Below are 27,221 nucleotides of genomic sequence, written 5' to 3' on the forward strand. Positions count from 1 at the left end.
CACCAGCATGTCAGCAATGTAAAAGTTTTGTCCATTTGTGGTGCCGTCACACTTCACGTGAGTGTTGCTGCAAAGAACAGTTGTGTCTTCATTGAGTAACCACACTTTGCTTCTTTATCCTAACAGACATCACACCTACTGGACATTACACAGTACATAACACACATGCACAGCTTTAATTTGAGCCAACAAGAGATGAGGGTACTGAGTAATTTTAATTTTTTTAGTTTTTTAAATTTGGATTCCTTTTTGAATATGAAAAGAAAGAATGATAATACAGTCCTCAGAGCGGATTGGTGATTTGGATCTTCCGACCTCCTTCTTGTTGTTATTGTTGAAAGTCCCACTAATGTCCACTGTAATATTTGCTTCTCCTCAGATTCACCACAAAACACCTGAACGACGAGTCCACTCCGAAGAACATCCGGACGATGCTCCAGTAATGTTTGTTCTTTTTCTTTTTTTTTTCTTTTTTTTTTTTTTACATAAACAGATATGAAGAGGATCAATGCTCTGACCTCAATAAGATGTATATGTTTACATTATTTAAAAAGACTCGATGTTAATACTTGTGTGTATTTGCATAGTCATTCCCTCCAAGCTATTGAACCCTGCAGAACATGTACCTTCTACTTTGCAAAGACAGTATGAAGTCACATCACATGAATTGCCTCTACTGTTAACAGCTGTCAAAGCACAAATGATGGAAACCTATCAGCCTTATGTAACTGAGCTTTGTGAGCAGCACTTGGAAAAAATGTTCTTGGATGAATCTTCTCAATCTTTTATTTGACAGTGAAATAAGTTTGTTGTACAGCTTTTAGTCAAACTCAGCTCGGTTTTTTGAAGCAAAACAAATCTTTCTTTGAAAGAGTGAACATTTTAAATTGTGACACAGGTTCTGGTTTATATCACAGTGACAGATTTTGGGTCGACATGTATGAAACAAGTGAAGTTTTTTCATTCTTTTAATCTACAAAGAGTGCGATTTAATGACAGGATATGGAATCAATCAGTGTTGTGTTGCAGTGAACAGCTGAATATTGACAGCAGATAAGGGATTGATTGGTTCAATGTACATATTGCTAAAAGCATTTTGGTGTGTTCTCTTTTTATAGTCAGCTTTTGTATTTGTCTTTTTTCTCTCACACTCCAGTCTTGTGCAACTGTTGAAATAAATCCACTGTGAACATAAAAGTTACTTTGCACATCCAGTAAGATCCAGTATGTCAAAGTTTGCTCTGAAGAGGTTTCACCAATTGAATAGGCTGTGATGACGACACACAAAGATCAAATCAACCCACCAAATATTTTATTTGTATGCTTTGTAGCAACGCTCTGAATGAGAGTTGCGTGTTTCGCCATGTTTTAAATGACTTTGTGGCTTTTGTACTAAACAGAAAATGCATTTCTCTAAAAGAAAGAAAAAATCTGAATAAATATGTGTTTATTACTGAAAAAGATTTTTGAAAGAAAGCTTTTTTGAATATTGCTTTCCTTTATAGGTTTCTTTGGAAGCCCATTTCTGCCAGTTTGATGAGTAAAAATGACCCTGTTATTCATTATAATGAGAAACTTGATCAAAATAATGACTCTATCAAAATAATGAAGTATCTCGAAATAATGACTTGAATTTCAAAGTAAGAGTCTGTATTTCAAAATAATGTTTTAAAATTTCTAAATAATTAGCTAGTATCTCAAAATAACAGTAGTACCTCAGAATGACTTAGTATTATAGAAAAAAGTGAGTTAGTGTCTTAAAATAATGATTGAGTATTTCAAAAATAACTTGGCATCTTACAAACTTCATCAAAATATTGACTCAGTGTTTCAAAATAATGAAAAAGTATAAGTCGTTTTGAGAAATTGTCTCATCACTAAATGATTATCTTGAGATATGAAGTCGTTATTTTAATAAAGTTTCCCATAATGACTCACAGGATCTTTTTTATTCGGCAGAAATGGGCCTCCATAGTATGTTTCCATTCTCTTTAGAAGAAAATAAATTCGTTTAAACCCTGAATCGATTCCCAGAGATATTAAAGGAATAAATCACCTCATCTCCACTGGTGAGACTAATGTGACTAGATTCAAATTAAATATGAACTTTTGATATTGTTTGACATGTTTAAAAGCATATTTGTCTTCTGTTCATCAAACTAGACTCAGGATTGTTTCACAGCCCGATAGTTAACATTTTGAGATAATCTACACTCCAAAATTTGCCTTAATTTTGACCGCCAAGGTAAAAGTGAATGACTTTCAAAACTTTCCACACATTTTGTGGGTATGATCACTAATCAAGCCAATATGAGAGTCTATTGTGTATTACTGATACCCTGACTCACTCTACAACCCTTAGCTGATCCTGATTGTTCATTCCCTCAGTGTGCAGCTGAGCAGCAGCTCCGTACATACTCAAACCTGTGCAAGAGGTCAGACAATCTCATCATCATGACTGTTGTACATTGCTTTAAGCTACACTGTTCCGTTTTACTGTAATCTCTGAAGGCCAATGGAGAAGAAAGTGTATATGAAAGGATGCAACCAATAAATACTTCTATCAGTTTTTAAGATCGATTTTATTTTTGATGTAAACCTTCCACGTTCACTTTCCCAGAGAATAACAAGGACTTCACCCTACAATCATCATGGAAATGTCTGTGGCTTATCATGGAGCACAACATTGCCTTAAAGACTTTGATAAGCTGACAATATTAGGACTTAACCTGTGAAACCTGTAAAGACAACATTTTTTATGTTTCATCCACAACTTTGACTTCATAAGCCATATATATACATATATACTGATCCATACACTCCTGCCCTTTGATTAACACCTTAACATTCAGTTCATTAACATTAAATTAACACGTCAGGTATCTACCATTCATTTAGCTCTGTTGTTTATTTTTGATCCTCCTGTATTTAGTAATATATACGTGTGTGTGTGTGAGCCATACTTTGAATGCAATGTTTTATATGCAATGAATGAAAACTGTACATGGACGAGACTCGGAGCGAGGTGTACGTATGATATTGATATTTCATATCTGACTGAAGTGGTTCGGAAGGAGCCACGTAGTGATTGATGTACACGAAGCTTCCCTCTTTGCCCCAAGTGTTGCTACTGTGCGTTGAATGCAAGACGTTGTTTTTGAATACTGAGACAAAATCAGTTTGTTTGTTTAAACTGACAGTTGTTTAATATTTTTTGGAGTTCAGACTCACTGTTTATATAAATTGCTTTGGCTTTGTATTGCATATTGAATGGGATGTGTGGATTGGATAATAAAGGTGGTACATTTCTTATACACACCATGTTTCCTTTGGTTTTCTTATTAGTACTAGCTTGAAATTAAAGAACCAAACTATGTTATACATAGGAGACCACGTGAACCATGTGAGTGTACACAATATACAAACAAAACTTGGACCCACTCATCTCAACAGCTCTGCCAGTGGTCGAAAAATCCACAATGTACCTTTAAAGAATTACATCTGTTAAAGAAAACAAGCACCTTTTATATTTTTAAATGTTAGACATTAAACAGAACCAATAAAATATTCAAGATGTGTTCCTATTATAACTACGAGGTTGCTAACTTTATTTATACCTTATGTAAAATACAGTCTTCTTAAAAAACATTTCTTGTGCATAAGTGATTTCTTTGAAGTGTAAAGTCATTGGGACATATAAGTTTTTAAACTTCTCAATGACTGATTTATTTCTTCAGTTCTTTTCACACAATGTCACAAATAATTATAAGTAAATGTAGAAAAAAAAATTAAAGTCACTTTTTATCTCCATCCAGTGCTGTTTTAACACAAAATAGCCTGTGAAGAAATGTAGTTTCAGAATGTATTATATGAGTAAAATACATTAAACCACACCGTCTGAAGCTGCAGCTCTGAGCCTTGCTCTGACGTCTTCCTGATGTGGGACATGAGCTTCACTTCTTGCCTTGTGTATGTGCAGCAGTCCAGGGCTGAGCCTCAAACAGTGGTGTACCTGGAAGTGATAGAAACATTCACTTCAGTAACAATGTTTCCACTTTTGGTCAAACTGCTAAAAAAAAAAAAACTAAACTCACTTTTTATCTCCATCCAGTGCTGTTTTAACACAAAATAGCCTGTGAAGAAATGTAGTTTCAGAATGTATTATATGAGATGAATGTAGCCACAACTGATGATGAGCATGAGCCTTGCTTCTCCTGTGCTGAAATGACTGTCTTTCCTGATGTGGGTTCCACTTCTTGCCGTGTATGAGGATATGATGATGTGAATTTTAGCATACTCATGCTGTGATTCTGAAATGTTACTGTCTTTAACTGTTATATGTTGTGTGTCTGAAACTTTGTTTCAAGGGTAACTTTAGTATTTTTCAACTTGGACCTTATTTTTCCACATTTTTGTGTCTAAGCAATGAATGGCGACAAGTATTTTTGAAGTTGGTCCAGTATCAAGGGACAGACTCAGATTATTATTTTAAGTGTCTGAAAACATTATGGAAAGGATCCCTACAGAGATAGACCTTTCGTTAAAGAGTAAGATCCTTTTTATTTAACCAGAAACAGCCCCGAAATCACCATCGTCAAACCCACCACACTCCATTTAAATTAACAGTATTTTAGCTTGTATAAAACCAGCATGTTTTCATATCTAACTGGGTGAATCAAGGGTTTATTTGATCAAACCAGAGTCGTGATTGTTAACATTGGAAAAAATAGATTGCTTTTGTAAGTTTGTTTTGTTTGTTGGTTTGTTTGTTTGTTTCTGTTGACTTTAAATGAAGTGTGCTATATAATGATAAAATGACTTAATTTAAATTGGGTCTGGTGGGTTTGATGATAGTGATGTTGGGGCTGTTTCTGGTTACACAAAAAGGATCTTATTCTTTAACAAAAACATATTATCTCTGTAGGGATCCTTTCCATAATGTTGTTAGACACTGAACAATCTGAGCCTGTCAGTGGCAAAAACAAGCACTTGTGGTGGACTTAAATTGATGGTGCTAAAAGCTCTGAGTGTTTAAATTGCAGCCTGTTTCACAGCTGACCGCTGCAGTGCTCTCCTTCAAAACTGGACCAATTTCAAACTAGTTGTTCCCATTAGTCACACAGACATAAAAACATTCAAAAATAGGATCCAATACAGAAGTTACCCTTTAATTAATGTGCTGCTCCCTGTCTTGGCCAGGACACTCATGTAAATTAAATTTTTAATCTCAGTGAGGCTTTTCCTGGTTGAATTCATGTTAAATAAATAAATAAATAAATATAAAATAATGTGGAGGAATATATTTTGTCAACATGGGACATCTGATTGGTCAACATGTTCCAACAGAGCTGACCGTTCTTAACAGCTGCTGTGACTATGATGCAGATTAGGGACTGCTCTCTGATATGAGTGCTGTAGCAGCACACATGCTGTACATTTTAAAGGGTCAGTTCACCCAAATTAATTTCACTGTAACGGTTGAATTTGATACTTGTTGACGCTGCATGTTGACACATTAGAAACAGCAAAAACAAATTTCCTAGCACAGTAACTGCGGAATTAAGTGAATTAATTAATGAAATTAATAAAGGTCTGTCAAGACCTGTAGGCCACTTTAACTTCACACATTTGAACTTATGTTTTCGTCAGTTCAGAGGAAATAAAACAGGGCGATGTATATAATATTGGAGTAAAATAAAGCCATTGCTCTTTTTGATTTTATACAAGAGTACATTGAAATGTTCAGCATTTTCTTACCACAGACAGTTCAGCCAAGTGGAAATACTTTAGTGCAAGAAAAGCCTTAAAATTTAATTTTAGGTGATAATCAACCATTTAATTTCAAAATCTGAGCATAGCGTTAGTTCAGGCAGGGTACGATGTCAAGCTCAGATCACATCCCAGCTACATCAGCTGATCTCAAACAGCCCAATCAACTGGTGGAGCAGCTGATTGATGGAAGGGAGTCAGCTGATAGATCACATGATTCCTTTCTACACAACCAATTGGCGAATCTCATTCAGGGTGCCCTGTTAAAACTGCTGTGGCCTGCCTACTGTTGCTGCTGCATCTGCAAGCTGCTTTGTCCCTGCCATAGGCTTTCCATGTAGGCACATGGAAGGGCAGGGAGGTTTGCTCTCTCTGCCTCTGCCTTTCCTCGTTCGCACGTGGAAGGGCAGAGAAGTGTGCTCTCTCTGCTTATGCTTTCCACGTAGGCGCGTGGAAGAGGCTTTCCACATAGACCCAAGGAAAGACAGAGTGGCCCGAGAACAGAGCCATACCGCCAAATATAATACTGCAAATGGAAATTAAGTTTTCTTTGAATAAAGTGTTCCTCACTGAACTTTTTTGATTTGAAATGCAGCTTACATCTTCTGTTGCTTTGCTTTAAAAAAAAACAAAAACTAAAACGCTCAGAATCAATAATTTAACTCCACTTGGGAGTTACTAACAAGACATAAAACATTTCTAATAGGGTCACAAATTGCACACAGTCTGCGACTTTCTTGCAGAATCAGTCATTTTCAAACCAATATTTGTCTTGTTTCTTGCTCTGTGGTTACATCATATTCAGCCCAGGGGAGTGGAGCTGCAGTGATTGCTTACTGGGAACACTCCGGTGTGAGCGCTGGGAAGCCCTGAGTGCCTCCATACTCAGCCGTGGCACTGCTGACCTCACTGGCCCTGGACGGATCCCAGCATTCCACTGGGCCAGGTGCAGCATGCTCTTGGCGGTGACTGCGTGGTCGTGACTGTGAGCTGCCCAAGAGGGTCGAGCTTGGGACTCATGAGGATGATGAGGAGGAGGAGGAGGAGGATGTTGGGTTCTGCTGTTGAAGCTGAGGAACATCTGAAGGAGAAAGACAACCAGACGTTCAGAGAAATTCAAATTCAACACACTTCCAGGTGTGTTATGTATATTTCACATTAGTTCCTGCATCCAGGCAAATATAATTAAGCATGAGGATTTCACCAAAGCCTGAATATTAAATGACACAGTGTCCTCTATCTCACCCTCTCCTCCCCCCTCCTCAGACCCCATCATCAGCATAATTTGGCTTCCCCCCTGTCACCGCCCTCTCTGAGCAGCTCATCATTAACATGCTTTTTCTGTGTAAACGCTGCTCCATAATGCATGATGCCTGCTGGTTGCACGGTCTCCAGAGGATCCTCCACGTTTATCACCCCCCTTTGATTCAGACAAGGAGGTCACAGTCACAGTGGGGTTATGGCAGTGATGATGAATGGAGCGTGCTTTACCAGCGATTTGGCTTTGCGTAGTTTGTAATGCGCCTCAGACAGTGTTTTCTGGCTCCGTCTGACGGCGTCTGGCTTCCATGTGTTGCTGCGGCAGGTGGAGGCTCTGCTCCTCACTTGCCTGCACAGAGACGGTGGAGTCAGTGAGTGGGTGGAACAGTACGATGAACACTTCAGTGGATTTGCAGCGCTTTGCAAAATAAGTTAGTTATGTATTTGTTATCTACAGAAAGGAGGGTCAAAGAGCAAAGTGGGTCTGTTGCTCTGCAAATATTGATATTTATTCCTACTATCTGCTGCATGTGGTGGTGGATAGTTTAGCTGACTTGTATTATTACTGTAACTTGTATTTAGCCTGTACTGTAGCCTGTATTTTACATATACTGCACATATATTATATATAACATCATATTTTTTTATTATCATACTATCCATACCTGTACCTATAAAGTATAGTTCACACATTATGACCTTGCTGCAGTGCACTGTTGGAACTCCTCTGTATGATATTTGCACAATTTCCTTATTTAGTCTCAAGCATGGGCAGATTATGAGACAACAGGCCCCTGGGCACAGACATGCAGTAGGCCCCACAACCTCTCCTACAGCAAGATACACAGACTTTATAGTTGTTTAGCATCTTGTTGTTGTTGTTTTGCATCTCTTTGCTATTGTTACATATCTTGTTGTGGATTTGTGTCTCTTTGTAGTCATTGTGTGTCACTTTGCAGCTGTTTTGTATCTCTTTGTAGTTGTTTATGTGTCTTTGTAGTAATAATTTTTGTAGTTGTTTATGACTCTAAGTGGTCAATTTGTATCTGTTCGCAGGTGTTTTGCATCTCTTTGTAGTCATTTCATGTCTCCTTGTAGTTGTTTACCTCTCTTTATAGTTATTTTGAGTCTCTTTGCATTTGTTAACATTTCTTTGTTGTTGTTTTGTGTCCGTTTGTAGTTGTCTACATCTCCTTGCAGTCATTTTGAGTCTCTTTATAGTTGTTTACATCTCTTTGTTGTTATTTTGTCTCTTTGTAATCATTTTGATTCTCTTTGTAGTTGTTTATATCTTGTAGTCATTTTGTGTTTGTTTGCAGTTTTGCATTTCTTCGTAGTTGTTTTGTGTCTCTTTGAAGCTGCTGTGTATCTCCTTGTAATTTGGGGAGTTTTTCCTTATCCGCTGTGAGGGTCCAAAGGACAGAGGGATGTGGTATGCTGTAAAGCCCTGTGAAGCAAATTGTGATTTGTGATATTGGGCTTTATAAATAAAATTGATTGATTGATTGATTGATTGTAATCCTATTGTGTCTCTTTGTAGTATTTTTAGGTCTCCTTGCAGTTGGTTACGTTTCTTTGTTGTAATTTGTGTCTCTTTGGGATCATTTGAGTTGCCACTGGGTCAGTATGAGTCTCTTCGAGCGACATTTTGCAGGTGACACTTTGGGCCTCTGAGCTTGTGCCTTATAGGCCAGTTCTGTAATCCATCCATGGTCAAGGGTATTGTAATATATATATTGTATATAGCTCTTTTAAAGTCTTGTATATTATTTAATTTTTAAATTTTATTCACATAGGTCTTTGTCCCGTTACCTCTCAGTCTGTCTGTGTGTTGCTCTACCACGTGAATTTACCCCTTGGGATCAAAAAAGTTATAACTGATCTTATCCTATCTTTGCACATCTTTGCACTTTTTGTGTTTCCGTTATGTTATTTCACTTTCTTCACATCCACCACCAGTGTCCAGACTCCATTGTGGGAAATAATCCTGAACTAACCATGGCAACACTGCCCCCTAAATATTCTACATCACTGTGGGGTCTAATCACCAAAGCCTCATCACATTAACTGTATCATATACCATGTCATAAACTTATTGTTCACTGTAAATGAAGTCTCTCCTGATTTAAATAATGTTCCTCATCAAGCCCATCAATAACATGATGAAGGTCAGTACTGGGAAGTTTGTTTTTGTTTACTTAGTGAACTTATTTTTTCTTCAGTCTTCCTTTGAATTTATTTTTTGTTATTTGACTGATTATAATGGCCTATTTGAAAGCTGTTGATCCCTCCTCATGTTCCCTGCAGCCTTACGCTTGCTCAGTGGGGTCCAGGTTGTCCAAGTAGTTGAAGCGTAGTGTGTCTTTGGGACATCTGTCAGAGTCTCTCCACGGTGGCGGTGCAGGCGGCTGCTTCTCCTTTCTTAAACCCGCCCTGGAGATGCCTCCAAGTGTCTGGGTGGTGGACGCTGGGCGCTCTTCGCTTATGAAGGCCACTTCTGAAAGATCTTCATATCTACTGCTGACAGCTGATGCATGTGGAACCTTAAACTGCTGCTGAAATGGGGCAGCCTAGAGGTAAACAACAGACTTTTATAAACCTCTTATCACTGCATGATAATGTAGTTACACCAAAATATAAATGTATCCTTCAGGAAAGTTTATCCAGAGCCATAGTAGCTACTGGATATCTGAGAACTGAATCATGGTTGATAGCTCTGGATCTGATCTCTGGACCTGCAGCGAGGTGAGGCGCAGCTCCTGCACAGTCTGGATGTAGTGTCTCTTCCAGACGCCCTGCTCCAGAGGGGTGGGGGAAAAGTTGATGCACCAGCCAAGCCTCACACATTTTGGCATCCAAAGCTGGTCCAGTTCCACTATGCTCTTCCAGTGCCAGCTCACCTGCCAGCAGATGATAAAAACACCCAGAGTAAGGCCATTTAACAAGCCAGAATTCTCATCTGGCTCAGAAATAGTTGAGTCATCCATGTTAGCAACCCTACATAAATGTATTTATGGCCAGTGTGTGTACCTGTGCACATCGACAGAGGCTGCGTGGGTCCAGGAAGGAGAAGAGGTAGAGGCAGAGGGCTCTGGGCAGCAGGCAGGTGAAGTCTGCGGCCTGCAGAGGGAGCCGTCTGCTCACGCTGAGGCTCAGGAACGTCAGCTGCTCCACTGAACAGCTCAGCACAAAGTCCTGCAGCACCGCCTTCCTCTGGCTGTCAGACCACCTGTCAAACTGACAAAGACATGAAAGAGCATAACAGAATTCCTCCACATGGACTCTTTCAGCTGAATGGAGCCGGGTGGAAAATGGACTCCACAGAGCACAAAGCGTGGTTTCTAATGACTACCAGAGATTCAGTTGTGTTAGAGGGAGCTCCAGCTGAGCTCACTGCACAGCAGAGAACCATCAGTGCATTTAATGTATCTCTATTCATCATCATCATCATTTTAACGTACCCACTTGGCCAGAAGGGTTCGCCTCTCTTCAAACACCTGAGAAAGAAGAGTATAGTGAATCACATCAAGCTGCATTGTCAGGAATAAAAATGTCTTATTGTGTGTATCAGGTGAGATATTTTACATGATGAAAACATATGACTGAATGACTCCTGTGAGTGAGTCCTGTGTCATCACACATGGGCCAAACTTAACATTCTGGATCCTGGTTATAACTTTCATCTGCTTAAGACCTTACTTAACTTATTAATACTGTAAGAATTACTGTTTCTATGCCAGTGGTGGTATCTTTAATTTATGTTTAATTCAAGTTTTTCTAAGGGAAACATTTATGGTTGTATCTCCAGTGGTGGAATGCAACTATGGACATTATACTTAGACAGTACTTCAGTACAACTTTGAGGTTTTGTAGTTGAGTTGAGTGTTCACATTGTATGCAACTTTATACTTGTACTGTGCTACATACAAGGGTGAGATATTGTAGTTTATCTCGTCATTTTTATCTGACAGTTGTAGTCACTATTTGGCTTTAAAATCAAGGTTGTAAATAAAAATCACGTGTAGAATACAATGAATTTTTAAAACATAATATCAGTGGTTCTTTACCTTTCTGGCTTATGAGCATTTCCACCAAAGAGACATTTCCACTCTGTGGTAGAATTAACCAAAATGTCACAAAAGTATAATAAAATAAAAACAAACAAAAAATAAAATAGAATATAAATAAAATAAAAAATACTGATTTGCAATGTGGAACTTTGCTTTTTCTTCTTTCCTGCCCTATTACATTATGTGAACACCACTCAGATAAAATTTTCGATTTTAATTTCAAAGAAGCTTAATTGGCCTGTGAAACATACATTTACATTGCCAAAGCAAGTGTGAAATATTTATCGGAAAACTTCAATTAATAGCCCAGGCTATTATTTGCTTAAATCACTGAAATCAACAGGCCTATATTTGCTACAGGTCTTTTAATTCTTTCACACAAAACTGGGCTTCAGATAACATGTTAATATGAATCAAATATAAATCATTTGATCCAGCTCCGACAGACAGCACATCAGAGAGAGAGAGAGAGAGTTATGGCACTCAAGGATTGCGGCACCCGACATAGCGACACGACACCACTTTATCCTATTAAAACAATACTCACAACTTAGATTTAATTTTATGAAAAACCCTTATCATTCTTTTGATTTGAGGACCCTTATGGACTACAGGAATATAAATAACTTACATGGCAATCAAGGAATGGACACATAATTTGAGGTATAACAGCCAGCCTAGTATTACACATCCAAAGAACTGCTTGGCAACCAGACCAGGCCTCTAATTGAGACAGGCCTTTATTTGTCAAAATGTGTAGCCACACCAGGCTAATAAAAGGGACTAGGCATTTATTTGGGATTAGGCTTTTCATTGAAATTTTACACTATCTTTAATATTTGTCCTGTGACCTTGAGGAGGGCCCTGACCCCGAGGCTAGGACTACTGATCTAATTTTATATAAAGTTAAAACTAGCTCCACCTTGACCAGCTACAACAGTAAAATGTTGCTCGCACATTGATACATCAGTATTAACAATCTATAAATGTCAAATATTATAATATCTCAGCCACAGGGGCCATTTTACTGCAGAACAAGTATTTTTACTTGTAATGGGTTATTTTTACACCATGGTATTGCTACTTTTACTTAAGTAAGTACTTTTCCCACCAAAGTAAAAACGGTATTCTGACTGTTAATAACGGTTCAGTTTCAGAGTGGATGCGTTGATGTGACCTTGCTGTTGGACAGTGGGTGGTTCAAAGGAGTCCAGGCGCTCAGCTTGGTCTGCAGCTTAGCACAGCTTGTAGATGGCCTCGGTGCAAGTGGCATCTTTGAGTGATAGCTGGGTAAAGATGATGTACAAAAATACACAAAATGAAACTTCAGTCAAATGTTTGCTACTATTTCTAACACTCTTGTGTGCATGTGTAATATACCACTTTACAGCACCTGCCTGAGCACATTAAGACTCATGTTTAACCTCCTTCTAACACATTAAGTTACATAATATACCAGCTTTTATCTACTGATTAAAATCTTATGAATGATGTCAAATGATAATCTTGGCACTGTGTAAATTCCCTACTCGTGGTATCATGTTATTCTCCATTGTTGCCTAATAAACAAAACATCTCCATCTTTCATTCTGTAACTTGTGAAAACAAGAGTTAGGAAACCCATATAACAGCTCCAAAGTCAAAATAATAAAAGTCCAACCTTACACACAGTGCAGTGTAATATGAGTTAACATTTCTGCCCACAACTGTACCACACACTCTTCTGGTGTTTTACTCACCATTAGTTCTTCTCTGCTGACAGAAGGGGGAAAGAATCCTAAACACACTCTCCTTCTACGTGCATACTCCTAACGGCCTTTGTGTCCGTACACCCAACTCCTCTTCTTCTCCACAATTCCCTGTGCACAGTTTACTAGTTTCCATAGTAACACTGAGTGTACTCTCCTTACATGGACTGGCTGTCACAGCCTGTCACACACAGAGGGGGGTGCTGCAAGGCAAACCACAGTGGAGTGTGTGGAGTGTGCAGGCGACACTGGCTCTAATGATGACAAATAGTAGTGCGGAAGGCCTGACACTGCAACTTCTATAAAGACCATCTGCCCCTGATACACTGATACTGCAGAACATACATCTCACAGCTGTATAGGCTGCTTTAGCCTATGTTTGGACGGCATGTTTCAGACTGCAGAGCTGGCCATTCATGTGTTCTGCCTACATGTAGATCCAGCCTACATTTGGAACACAGATTTCACAGTCTATTCAAATTCAAAAACAATTATTATCATTATTTTCTGTCAATAGTAATAGTAGTAGTAGTAGTAGTAGTAACAGAAGTGGTAGTAGTTGTAGGCCTAGCAGCCTAATAGTATTGGTATAGCAGTCTGTTATGCTTAATAAACTGACTTGAGTAAACAATGTAGGCATTAGTTCTTTTCTCTGCTTTAATGAGCCTGTTGTATTAGTTAAGTTCACACCACTGTGGTTCTACTGATAAAACGTTTCGGGCCTATTTTGCTGGAACACTCAGTGCCACCAGTCCGAGAAGTTTTTCATTGAAGAGCAGAAAGGCTGCTCGTCCTCGGATGGGCGGTCGCGCGCAACCACGACAGAGAACCTGCTGTGAAGAAAGAGAGCTCGAGAGCTGCGTCAAGCTACACAGACACAGACTGAGCTAAACCGGAAACCACTCAGCGCACCTTTAAAGTAAGTAGGCGATATATAATCTGCAATGGCAAAAATGTTAATTTATTTTCAGGTCACATATAACGTGTATTTACATGCATAATTGTCCATTGTATTTATATTCACCTACTATATTTCACACTTGGGATCAGTGGAAGCAGTCTGGGTTAAATTAGCATACCAGTAAAAGTTCTTTATCCAAAATGTGTAGGCTATCAAAGTAAAAGTACTTGGTTTGTCTTGTATTTAAAAATACTGCCATGATTTTTGTATTGTATAATTTTATTACTGCATTGTCAGCACTGCTGCATCAGTACATATTAAATATCATTTTACTGTTGTAGCTTGTTGGAGTGAGTACTAGTAATATGTATAATTTTACTCTGTTAAACTAGTACAACTGACTAATAAATTTAGGGAAATGAAAGGAAGGCTACAATATTTACCTCTGAAATTTAGTTGAGTAGATTTATAAAGTAGCACAGATGGAAATACTCAAGCAAAGTAGTTCTATGGTGGTAGCTCAAAATTAAGTATGTTACAGTAGTAAATCTACTTAGTTACTTTCCACTATTTTTTCCCCCTCACCGGCAGATAGTTTCATCTATATCCTCCTGAGACCCGAACTTTTGTGTGGTATGCATTTTTAAGGTCTCCTACCTATCGGGGATCAGTAGGACCCGTTAAGTATAAAAAACAAAACATCATCAATGATAAAAAAGTCCCAACATCCTCAAATAAGACAACAACAAAGTCAAATTTGTCTCCATATCAAACTACAAACATTATTAATCATTAATAAAAAAGTTTTGGACCATGTCCACTTCTGTGATAGGATTGGTTGCTGACTGACTTAGCACAGGTGGCTGCCATCTTGTTTTTACATGGATAAGTGTACTGTGGTCTTACTGCCACTAGGTGGCACAAAAAAGTGTCAACAAACAAGGACAACAGGTCTAAGTTAAGCAAAATAAAGTATAAGGTCAAGTAAACCCAAAATGTGATGTCCTCACATGAGGACATAGTCTTGGGCGTTATCAGTGCATTATCTCGTCTTATCATATGTTAATATGTATAATATGTATCTGTAAAATAACAAGCACAGCTGCCTAATAAATCTAAAGGAGTGAAAAGTGCAATATTCACCTATGAAATTCAGTGAAGTGAATTTATAAAGTAGCATAGGAAAGCACTCAAAAATAAATAAAGATAAAATGAATAAATACAAGATAGATAAATAAAATGCACAAGAAAAGTGGTTCAGTAGTTTCCACTACTTTATTTATGTATATTTTTACCTGTAGATAGTTTAATCTATATCAGCTGGTGTATTTTTTATCTCATTTTATCATATGTTATTATGAGAGATGTTAGTCTGTAAAACAAGTACAACTGACTTATAAATTTAGAGAAGTAAAAAGTACAATATTAACGACTATAACCTAGTGGAGTAGAATTGTAGAGTAGCAGAAATGGAAATCAAGAGAAGTGGTAAATAGAGGCAACTCAAAATTAAGTCACTTTCAGCACCAAATCTATTTTATTTTACACTGCTGCATTTAAATAAAATTAAAGCACAAATAAAATAAATATATAATAAATAAACCCTCAAATATCCCCATTAACTTGCTGCAGCAACTCATTGTTTTAAAAATAAAAAAGTAAAAAAGAAACTGTGTCACTACTTCACTGCATGTTTAGATGAAGCTTTTATTTTGTAGTTTTGACCGGAACCTAATTTGAAATCTCGCGATCTTGACGCCGGTTGGAGAGGGGGACGGCAGGGGGAGGCGGACAGAGAGGAGGAGGAGGAGGACAGGAGGAGACGAGAGGAGGGTGCTGCTGGTGGAGGGACATTCAGTCATTGTTACAAACTCGAGGAGCGGCGGAGACCCCGTCGGTACACGTGAATTTTCGGCTCAACATTCAGGTAAAGTTGCTTTTAATTAAACCAGTTAAGCTAACGTTTATTACCAGAGTGTTTCTCATCAACAACCGCCGCCGTTGCCGCCCGGCTCAGTGCGGTGAATTACAACACCGGTCGCAGGCTACATATGGCACGGTTACTATCATTTAGAATGAACTAACCGTCATCTTTTGTCTCCGCTGCGCTGCTTGACATTCAGTTTTATTAAACCATGTCTCTGTGAGGACTCAGTAACAGTGGGCAGGGACAAACAACCGTGACGAGCCTCCCGGTTACGTTAGTTAAAGCTCGCGACACTCACATTTATGAGGAGCAATTAATTTATGAATCTCAGCTAGCAGCTACACAGGAGGAGCCCGTTAACAGTGACGCACAGGTAGGCTAACGGACGCACTGATACCGCCTTTAGATTAATTAACCTTTAAAATGCAGCTGTGTTTGTTTGGCATTTGGTTTAATTAGACGCAGGTGTACAAGAAAGTATTTATTTTGTGCGTGACAGTGAATGGAAAGGTATTGGGTTGTTATGGGTGTGTACTGTCATGTAAATGTAGCAGTTTCCGTTACGGAAAAATGGTGCTATTAAAAAAAAAAGGTTAAAATAATTACTGTTTCTGAACTGTAGTATTAACCTACAGATTAAAATTACACCAATACCAGAAGTAATACTATACTTTAAATTATAATAAGTCACTTGAATAAACTAGGTTAAAAAAAAGATGTTATACCCACTTTAATGTTTAAAGATGGTAATAATTTAGATATTTGTCCTGTATATGATATTTTTTGCTATTATTTTTAGTCCCTAGCAGATGTATTGCTGTTAATTCATTCTGTTAATGTTATCACCCACCTACTCACCATTACCAGCCCTCTTAAACAGTCTATTATTCTTCTAATTTTTGTGTTAAAAAAAAAAAAAAAAAAAAAATCAATAAAAAGCCCACCCTAGTAAACTGCCACTGTGAACCTGATACCAAATATATATTTGTATATATATTTAAAATTTTGTGCTTTTATTTTTCAGACCGGAGGCTGACATCTCCATCTGTGGTTTTCATAGATATTTCCTCCGAAGCATCATCACTGTCCGTGGAGACAGGAGAAGGCGGTCACTGCACAGCATCTTAAAGGACCACAGCATCTCCCAGGCTATGGAGGTCTTGTGACACACTGCTGCTGCTGCTGCTGCTGCTGCTGACTGGAGTCCCCACGGTGATGGATGCAGCCAGCTTCAACCATGGCAGTGCTGGAATACGCTGCTCGTCCCAGACTGTTTCTCTGTGAGCTGAAGAGGAAGGAGAGACTACCAGACAGTCCTGGACACTCCTTGAGCCTTGTGATTTCCACTTCCTGGTGAATGAGCCAGATGTTGATGGGGCTCAACCCCTCTTCCTAGCCAGCCGTGCTCCTGGATCTTTCTTCTCTCGTACTGTGTGCACCGGTCATGGATCTCCTGTGGGTGCTGTCGGTGTCCATGCTGACGGCATGCGTTGCCATCCCCATGGATGCGGCGGAGGGGAGCCACAGCCTGTTCACCTGTGAACCCATAACCCTGCGTATGTGCCAGGGGCTGCCTTACAACTCCACCTACATGCCAAACATACTGAACCATTACGACCAGCAAACTGCCGCCCTCGCCATGGAGGTACAGTACACTGCTGACATGTGAAAGATGTAACAAGCTTTGCATTGTAAAGATCCAGGTTGAGTCAAATACAAGTTTATTAAGGAAGTTTCAAATTTATGTTGATATTTTGTGCTGGTAATTCTGATATTTTAGTGCTACGCAAAATAAGGCGTCAGTGTTTTCTCGCAGTTCTCTTGGAGAAACCTTTTGAGACACATTTACCGTACAGACCATTTAGACCACAGTAGGACTTACTGAAACATAGCTTTGTGATCTGCCACACCTACTCAGTGGAAGGGGAATATCTGGGAAGCAGTCTCCCTTTTTATATACTTATGTTTTAAAAAATTCAATAAAACATTTCAGGAAATCAAAATAGGTTTTTCATTGTGTAGTGGTGGCATAGATGTAAAAAACATAGGTATAAATAGCTGCCACTAATAAAATAGCTGTCTGTTTACAGCTGCATGTTTAGGACACAAATTGGTAATTATCTGTATCAAATGGGGTTTTACCTGATCGCAGTAATTTTAGAAATTGCAGTATGTCGCATTTTGGGAGACAGGATTTCATATTTGATTCATATATGGTAAAAGGCGGAAACAATGTCTGGTCCATTGTCTTAAAAAATAATTCACAGCGTATTGTGTGTTATTCAGAAGTGTTAGCCAGTCATTGCCTGCTTCCAGAATAACTGACCTTTTGGAGAAAACAAGGTTTATGTGGAAAATTGCTTATTGCAACCTATTTTCTACGTTGTGACCTTTTTCTCTTTGTTCTCTCTTTCCTTTCCCCTTTCATCCTGGCACTGATTTTTTCTGAGCATTTTTTGAAATTGAAATTTTATTTTATTTGCACACACATAACATTGCATAAAATCCAGATAATGAAAAATGATAAATGTGGAGAGGTCGGGAAACCACAGGCCTATACAGCAGACCTCACTTTAACTTAAGGAGAAAAACAAACAATAACAAAAAGGAGAAAATATAAAAAAAGAACTAGGATAAAATAATTTGGAACAAATAAAACAAAAGATAAATAACACGAAGCACACAAAATGAGCAGACAAAAACAACCAATCAGTGGCCAGTAACGCAATAACGACAAAGAAGTACATAAACCATAAAAATAAATACAGAGAAAACGAGGAAGAAAATAAATACATAAACACATCAAGAAATAATGAGACATAAATTTAATGTAATGATCATTTTCTTTTAAAAATTTCTAAAGATAACAAGCTCTTGATAACGTGTTCTCAGGCGTTTCTGAATCTGTACGCCACAATATCTGAAGGAGCACTGGCCATATTTTGTTTTGTCAAAGGGACTTGAAGATGGTCCACCTGTGTAATATAATGTGATGGAATGATTGAAGTCCCCTGGTTCTTTCTGGAGCTGAAACAATTACCGGTAACCATTCAATTGATTAGTTCATAGACAGAAAATTAAATGACCATTATTTTGATAATTGATTGGTTGTTTATGTCATTTTTCAAATGAAAGTGCCAAATATTTGCTGGTTCCAGCTTCTAATGTATGAGGATTTCAGCCTTTCTCTGTCTTACATCATTTTAGAGAGAATACCTTTTGGACTGCTGGCTTGGCAAAGCAAGACGTTTGAATCTGTCACCTTGGGTTTGGAGAAATTGTAATGGTCAGGTTTTCACAGGTTTTGGATATTCCATAAGCTAAATTATGAATGAATGAAATGAATTGATCATAACTAATGAATATTTGATTAAAGTTCAAATTGCATCTGGATATTGATTTTAGTAAAGCTATTGATAGGGGACACAAAGGTTCTAGATTCAATACGTTATTGCCATATTAACATGACTGGAATTTGTCTTAGTGAGCTCACTTAAACAAAGACAAGACAAAAATAGTAAAACCACTCACTCAGAAAACACACAAATTGGTACTGGCCTATATAAAATGGGTTAACACCTGAATAAAGTAATTAATACGTCTAATTTATGAGTGAAGTCATTTTATATTTTGGGCACACATAGTAAAAAGCTAGTGGATTTCTTGGTCCTTTCTGTAATAAGATCTTTCATACCACCAGTGTCTTAGAAAGCGGTAAAAAAAAAAAAAAACTCATTAGATTTTGTTCTAAAGTGTCATGCTGTTAATCCCTCAAAAAATGGATCTTCTGGAGATAACAAAGGTATTATGAAAAGTTGTATACCTTTAATTTCTTTTTTAAAAAAGTGACATTTTCTCTTGTCTTTTTTTTTCTCTCAGTATCCGTCCCACTTTGTTCCCATCTCTTACCTTTTTGAGCATTTCCTCTGGTTCTTTCACTCTCTCATCTGTAGTGACAAGGGATGGGACGATAAATGATTTTTTCTGCAGATCGTGATAAGCACTCAGAATAAATTGATAGTGGTGAATTTCTTTAATTGGGATAATCATGACTATCGTGTCTGCTGTGCAGCCAACAATAAAATCCACCAAAAAATGCAAATGATCTTTTAATATACATTGGCATATTTCACTTCGAAAGATATGATGCCATTTTAAATAAATGACAAGCCTGGGTTTTTAAGATTGTTTGATTAGAAAACTGCGTGTGTCCAATCTGTGATACAATAGAAATATTAGTTTCCTTACCAAAGGTAAGGTAAACTAATGACAGTATGTTTTAGTGCCATTTTAAGAGTTTTTAGTGTGTCTTGATGATTATCAGAATAATATAGTGAATTGCAATTATTTTGGCCGGGATAATTGTGACGTGAAATTTTCATATTGTCCCATGCCTAGTCGTGACTCTGATTGTTGTAGCTAAACAGAAACAGTGGTGTAGTGGAGGGTATATGCAGGTATAAGGGGTACGCCCACCTCTTTTTCTGGCCGTTTACAGCATACCCACCTATCAGCCAAAAAGCAATTGGAATATATATGAGAATATTCCCACTTCCTCATCAGTAACTTACCCATGTGCCTAGTAGTACACCCACCTCATCAAGTATTACTAGACCTCTGGACAGAGGTAAAATTGACATGCAAGCGTGCATTTTACAGTGTGGACATCATTTCTGTTCTGTCTGCATGTACTGTATGTATTGTCAGGTCAGGACCAGGGTGTCATGATATAGTCAGTCCTCTTCACATGTTGCTAAGTGGTTCAGTGTGCCTGCTGCACTGCCTGCCCCATGGACATCAACAGCCTAGATAGCTATCACCACGGCTAACTGTGTATGTGCTGAGAGTTGGTTATATCAAAGTGCTAGCCTACTTTAATTTGGCTCCTCTAGCTCCAGGGACTGGGAGTGTATTACCAAAACATTAAGCAGAAAATTAAGTTTTAATACTTGTCCCTGGGGGCCATGAAAAACAATGCATTATTAAATCGGGTCTCTTAAAATGGGTCCTGCCCGCATGTCTGGCATGTTGACAGACAGAGCGATTTACCACAACATGTCGGGACTCTTCACATCAAAGCCATTTTACATAACAGGCTTTTGAGCAGTTAGTCAACTTAGCCAGGGAGTGAAGACACCAAACTGCTCCGTGTTTCAGTTTGGGTCAGATGATGGATTAAAGCTCAGATTCTAGTGTTTAGTCCATGTTTTATTGTTCGATTTACCAACAGCCACAGCATCTGACTGTTGTGGCTGTGTTATCCTCTTTGAAACGACGAGTTAGGCATTTACACACAATCATGAAGCAGATGCATCACCTCGTTAACTTAATCCCATCTTTTACATAGGCTGATCCCTCCGGAAGCTCAATCTATCTAGCAATTACTGGCCAAACTGCACCAAAACATTACACTGGATGCTCTGTTGGCCGAAATATCTGCCTGTCTATCTGTGTGTGTGTATCAGTCCATCCATCTTTACTTATCTCACTTTATTAGTTCTCAGAATAATGTTCCCATTGGCTCCTGCTCCCTTTATCACTTTTACCCTTTGACACTCGCCCCGCCCTGCCTGGCACAGCGATGATGTCGATGTGTGGCGCCCTGCCGACCATCTGTGCCTGCTCCACTTTGCCGTACTCAGCATACACTCATTGAGAGAGAGATGGAGAGATGGAGGGCGGGAGGAGTTGTGTGCCACGAAAATCCCGGGTTATGTAACCTCTGAGCATGCCCTGGCCGACTGTGGGAGCACACTGCATCGCATCACATCACAGCTGTATTCACATGTGGTGAAGATGCAAACGCTTCGACCTCGCCTGCCTGCTCGTACTAGCGCTTTGTCCTTTTTTGTCATTGTTGAAATATTCAGCCTTCTGGGTTTAGTCACTCTGCCATGTTCTGTGTTTTATGAATTATGATTTCAATGTGTATATCACATAGATGTAGGTGGTTTTGGTAGAGTCTTTTTCTCATTTCGGAGATGTTACTTGTTTGAGGCCAGGTTAGCTTTTTACGCTTAATCACAGTGTGTGGGTTTGCAGTGAACAGAGAGAGGCACTTCTGGTTGAGACGGTGTTCACTTTGATTGGTCATGGATCCACAATTAAGTCTCTTTTAGTGCTCAGAAATGCTCGTTGCATTTGGAAAACACATGGAAACCCAATAGGTTCCAAATCACGGAGCCTATTCCTCTGTTTGGCTCTTGTTTTCCAGATAACTCGCCCTAGATCCAGTTCATGGGAGAATTCAAAGCCTATAAGATGTTGAGGGCAGCCAAATGGGAATTGACAGTTGATTTTAAAGGGAATTAGGTCCGTTGAATAGCCATGATAATGATGATGAATGCCTTGCACCGTGGAGAAACTGGGAGTTGGACGAGAACCAACGCCTGCCGATCTCGCAGTTTTTGTCTAAACCCCCTGAAGTGGTGTCTTTCTGAATCTCTTTCTCTGGTCTCGCTTTTCAAGGTCTTTTCAAGGTTTTTGCTCTTTGGGGAAGTGGGCGCAATTTGTCATGATATCGTTATAAACTTTGTTGTTGCTTTATTTTGTGAGGTTGTACCCATGATATATTTTTTACGGTCTAGAGATGTTCATTGTACCGTATTTCATGGCAGGCTGGCGATAACTCTGGTGACACATGGTTGTTCAGTGATTTGAGAAATGAGCTGCAGACTGGATTTAAACAGGGATAAAAGATGAGCTTTTTACCTTATTGCACAAATACAGATTTTATGGCTGTCTGAGCGAGAAACAACACAAACAAGGTGATTTCTAAAAACAGGATTTTGTATTTCAGTGTTCATCCTCGCTCAGTCAGTCATCATCGCTGACCGCTGAATGACCTCACAGCTGAAGTGGGACAGCGGCCTAGGGGCTGGGAATCGGCTATATCTGTGCCACAATGATACTGTGCCACACTCACATACGATAAGTAGGAGCGTGGCGGATTTGACTGGCATATCAAAAAGAGTAAAGATACAGGCTAAAATCCCCCTCTTTAGAGATAGATGCACACTTGAGTTAGAGGGTGAATGTAAAGCAGCGTGGGTTCATCACAGTAAATCAATTAAGCAGGTATGAACTGTACTCGGCATTGAAAGCAGATGCCGTGGAGTTCAGTGTGATATCAGGGCAGCTTCTTTAGTGCACATAGGTGATATGTTCTCCACTACTGGATTTGCATATCCTGTCAGGATTTTATTTTTGCGGAAAATGTGATGATGGTGTTATTAACTTTAGTGCTGTTTTGTCTTTTGAGAAGTAGTATTTCTAGAAGTACTGTGCATTGGTGCTTACATTACCGTTTGTTTAAGATTGGTGTTTGGCATGTGAGAGATAACTGATGGTGTCTGAGAAACGCACTGCAAAGTGCAAACCAAACTAGTACAGATTTACGAGATTAACGTATCCCCCGACACAGTAATGAATTCAATACTACATTTTCAGTAATTATCAAATCAAATCTTCATATTTTTGTATAGTAGAAAATTTGCATTTGTATTGCAGCCTAGTACGCATATTTTGTAAAGAAAAAAATTGCTCTTTTTTCTCATTTGGTAGGCCTCTCAGGTATTTAATGGGACAAAGACACTATCAGGAGAAACAGATGCTGTGATTTTCAGAAAGGTAGGAGACATATCTGTCATGGTAAAAGCAATGATTGCTTGAATGTTTCCTCAAGGCCAGATGGGACAAGGGAGGGTCAGGGCCATCCAAAGATGTTAATTAAATTAGATCGATAAGAGGGGTGTGCTTACATGAAGCCAAAGCCAAGCCAGCAAATCATTTTTAATGGCTGCAAAATAAAAAAAAGCTGAATGTCAACTTGGTGGAGGCACAAGGACCATCATTGGTAGTAATATAACAAAATTTAAAAAGGACTCATGGGTCATCTTGATTTCAGCGTTCCACGGTATTTGTCGCATTGTGTTTTGTATTAAGGGTATTCGGTGAAACAAAGACCAATCAATGGCCTGTTTTTAATCTGCATCATTTCCTCCTCCTTTTAGGTCGTTAAATCAGCCTCTTGTCTCAGGTTTACAACACATTCAGATAAACTGTGTCATGTTACAGCTGCTGTGTAGAATAACCCAGATACCCCACCCATGCTGTGTGAATGGATTTGTAAAGAAGAGGTGAGGTGAGGTGTGTGTGTGTGTGTGTGTGTGTGTGTGTGTGTGTGTGTGTGTGTGTGAGAAAGAGAGAGAGAGAGAGAGAGAGAGAGAGAGAGAGAGAGTTTCAGTAAAATGCTGATAAAGCTCTCTGATGGCTGCAAGTCTGTTAAAACGTGCTGCATTGAACTAAAAAGTACACCATTTAAGATGCTTATTGTGTGAGCTAGTGAAGATGTATCCCAGCGAAGCACACACTCACACATACACACACAGACGCAGACACACACAACATGGTCTGATAAATCCTACCCAGCGTGACCCGGGCTATAAAGGAGCCTCTTGTTTTATTTAATGTCCAACACCGTGTTTATTGGCAGTGGACTGAAAGAGGAGGACATCCAGAGAGCAAGTCGCTGGTCCACAACAACCTTTTTGTGCGTGTGTGTGAGTGTGTGTGTGTGTGTGTGTGTGTGTACACGGACATTACACACTGTCAGTGCGCAAGGTTTTCAAACATTTCTTAGCGGTGAATGACACGGCTGACTCGGTCGACCCATCCCTCCTCTCTCTCTCCCTCTCTCCCTCTCTTCGCCACTCTCTCAACCCCCCCCCCCACCCACCCGTCTCTTTTGTCCTCCCCCTCCCCCTGCGCAGGGCTCACCCGTTGCCCAGGAAACAGTCCCAATTGTGCCGATAACAAAGGGAGCAGAGGCTTTCTTGCCTCCCGGGAGGTGGTCCCCTCCGCCCCGCACCCTGACCTCCTCGAACCCTGCTCTCCTCCCTCTTCCTCCTCCTCCCTCTCCTCCTCCTCTTCCTCCCTGGTGATGCATCACTCGTCGCCATGGCGCTGAGCTTGGAAATTTGGAGAATTGGAATGGCAGCAGAGGAGAAAGGAGGATAAAGGGGGGAGAGAAAATGCAGGAGGGTAAGGGGCTGAAGGAGGGCAGGGAGGGGGATGATGGGAAGAGAGGTGACTGGGAGGTATTTATAAAAGAGCAAATCAACACAGACCAGTTGGCCACGGTTGGCTTCTTTGTCAGCAATTCATCAGTCACAGCATCTTAGCAGCAGACTGGGCCTTCATTAAAAACTAATTACTTTAGCATTACCAAGGTACATACAGCCACCCTTGGATGACTTCATTGGACTGGGTCATATTAATATTTAATATTGGGACAATCTTGATCTGATTCAAAGCATGCTGGATAATCTCTAAATGCATGGAGTTGAAACTGAGGTCAGCGCTGTTTTTCTTAGTTCTTCAAAGGCTGACAGTTTGGAGATTAGAGGTTTCCTCCTAATAAATATGCAGAAATATGCAAAGTCCCATGTTAAGTAAACACATGTACGTTCCCCACATTGAACTGGTAATATTAAGATGATTTAAAATAATATTCCCTAGTTTGTTGCTCATTTCAGTTTGTGAAAGATTTCAGTATTTACTCTAAACACTGAGTTCAGACCAGTGGTTTTCAGTCTCCAAGCATCGCTGATATTTTGCCATTTAATTAGAGATGATTTATGTCCCTGGGAATGCCATCAGGTAGATGCAATTAATTCCAGTAAATGAGTTGTAGAATAGCGTGCCAGTATTATACACTACAGAACTGAATCTTTAGCTCCAGATTATCTAAAAAACTTTTTCACAGAAGACATTTTGATGTGTCACAGTAGTAAAACACAGGTGTTTTAGGATCCTGAGGCCTTTGCCAGACATTGTCGCACTGGAGTCGTCATTTTTGGCCGATGTCAATGAAATATGATGAGGGGCACAGCTGCATCAGCTGTTCAGTTTTTTGTTGAAGGCTACTGCTGTAATTATGATCACTGTCTGAGCATATTTACTTTTAATTCAGTTTACATAATGGCATAATGTGACAAGAATGTAGGAATGTAATGTCTCCACAAAACCAGCCAGTGTAGTTCAGTGAGATATCATACAGTAAAAGTGCTTATTAATAAGACTGAGTTTATTTAATATTGCAGAGATTACTGGAGCAACATTAAGTGCATCTATATTAAGAGAGACGCTGTGTGCATTAACACACGTGGGAAAGCAGTGTAACTTTATGGATTATTTCAGAAGCTAAAAGTTTATTTCTGTTTCCTCTGTCAAGTTTATAACCACAGTTTTTACTTTTGCTGTGTAAATTTCCCACATTATTTGCTGCAGTGACATCACTGTGCGCATGGAATCGTTTACAATTACTGAAAGCGGCCTGTCTGATAAATAAAGTAAATCTTTATACATCAAAACAATACATAATTTAAAAAGCAATATAACCTACATGGACTGTTTTAGGGGGAGTGAAATGTCTATGTGGGTGCGGCACTCAGATCGGAAAAAATAAATCATTTGGGTGGGTGGCATACCTGCAGATTCAGATGGTGTTAGAGCTGATCCATGCATCACTAATATAGGCAACATACGGGTACATACGGTATATAGTACAATATAAAGCCTCATGTATTTGTTGTAGTAAAGCATTACAAATGCAAGCCTCCTCCATCCTCAAATCTCGCTCCTCGCTCCTCAAGAATTGAGACCCTTCAAGATGGAGCGCTGAGATCGATTTCCAGGTCACAAGCGAGAGGATTGAGGATCAAGGAGTCGAGAAGGCACAAAACTCTGGTATTGTTCACTGCCTCACTGTCATGATGTCATGGCTTACTGGGACAGTAAAATAGCCCATACTGGTAATGCTGAGAATAACTCTGTCAAACATTAAAAGTAAGACAGGACAAGAAATAAAAGAGATAGTTATCACTGCATTTATTTTTTTTATAAAGATAAATGCATCAATTGTTTGTTCTTTCTGATTGAAACAAACCTTTTGGGTACCAGTGTCAGTCGTGATGCATGTTGTTTAATCAAGACAACTTCTTGTTGCTGTGACGTTATTGCAGAAAGCAATACTCGGTTAGAATGGTCTCTTGTTTCAGTGTCTTAATCCAGAGTCTTCTTGTTCAGGCAAGTCCAGGTCTGACTTAGGCCCTGTTGGCTTGTGTTCAGTTTCATCTTCCCCATCTCTTGACTTTTGTGTTTTTTACTAATATTTTTGTTGTCCTATACGCTTTGTTTTTGTCCTTGTTAGAGCATCAGTTAGTACAAAATCTTGTCTTGAGTATTTAACTGAGGACCTAGGGTGGCTGTGGCTCAGAAGGTAGAGCAGATTATCCACCAATCAAAAGATCGATCCCTAGCTGCTCCAGTCTGCATGTTGAATCATCCTTGGACATGATTTTGAACCCAAATTACTCCCGATGGCTGTGCCATTGCTGTGTGAGTGCATGTGAACGTTACACTGACTGGCAGTGGCACCTTGTATGGTAGCCTTGGCCACCAGTATATGAGTATGTGTGTGAATGGGTAATGTTACATGTAGTGTTAACATGGTCAGAAGACTACAAAGGCACACTACAAATTTA

The 27,221-nt window shown here is 39.2% G+C and overlaps 3 protein-coding genes across 7 annotated transcripts in view; 2 read left to right on the plus strand and 1 right to left on the minus strand.

The window, feature by feature from the left end:
- Positions 1 to 3,314, plus strand: part of fam49a (family with sequence similarity 49 member A) — a 45,318-nt gene extending 42,004 nt beyond the window's left edge. For all 5 annotated transcript variants that reach the window (XM_049589906.1, XM_049589908.1, XM_049589904.1 and 2 more), the window contains one exon: positions 380 to 3,314. In XM_049589906.1, coding sequence (XP_049445863.1) covers positions 380 to 443 — 64 coding nt within the window. In that variant the 3' untranslated portion in view covers positions 444 to 3,314. The remainder of the gene's footprint in view (positions 1 to 379) is intronic.
- Positions 3,315 to 3,451: 137 nt separating this feature from the next.
- On the minus strand, positions 3,452 to 12,959 carry fbxo16 (F-box protein 16). The gene is made up of 9 exons (XM_049589903.1): positions 12,839 to 12,959; positions 12,277 to 12,385; positions 10,491 to 10,526; positions 10,060 to 10,266; positions 9,765 to 9,929; positions 9,343 to 9,599; positions 7,261 to 7,378; positions 6,607 to 6,850; positions 3,452 to 4,012 (listed from the first exon to the last, which is right to left on the minus strand). Exons 2-9 carry the CDS (start codon positions 12,370 to 12,372, stop codon positions 3,954 to 3,956), a joined length of 1,182 nt encoding a protein of 393 aa, XP_049445860.1. The 5' UTR covers positions 12,373 to 12,385; positions 12,839 to 12,959; the 3' UTR covers positions 3,452 to 3,953.
- A 2,599-nt stretch (positions 12,960 to 15,558) lies between these two features.
- Positions 15,559 to 27,221, plus strand: part of fzd3a (frizzled class receptor 3a) — a 30,589-nt gene continuing 18,926 nt past the window's right edge. The window contains exons 1-2 of the mRNA XM_049590774.1: positions 15,559 to 15,675; positions 16,700 to 17,320. Coding sequence (XP_049446731.1) covers positions 17,120 to 17,320 — 201 coding nt within the window. The 5' untranslated portion in view covers positions 15,559 to 15,675; positions 16,700 to 17,119. The remainder of the gene's footprint in view (positions 15,676 to 16,699; positions 17,321 to 27,221) is intronic.

This window comes from Epinephelus fuscoguttatus, linkage group LG11 (assembly GCF_011397635.1).
Source record: "Epinephelus fuscoguttatus linkage group LG11, E.fuscoguttatus.final_Chr_v1".
Classification (NCBI taxonomy): domain Eukaryota; kingdom Metazoa; phylum Chordata; class Actinopteri; order Perciformes; family Serranidae; genus Epinephelus; species Epinephelus fuscoguttatus.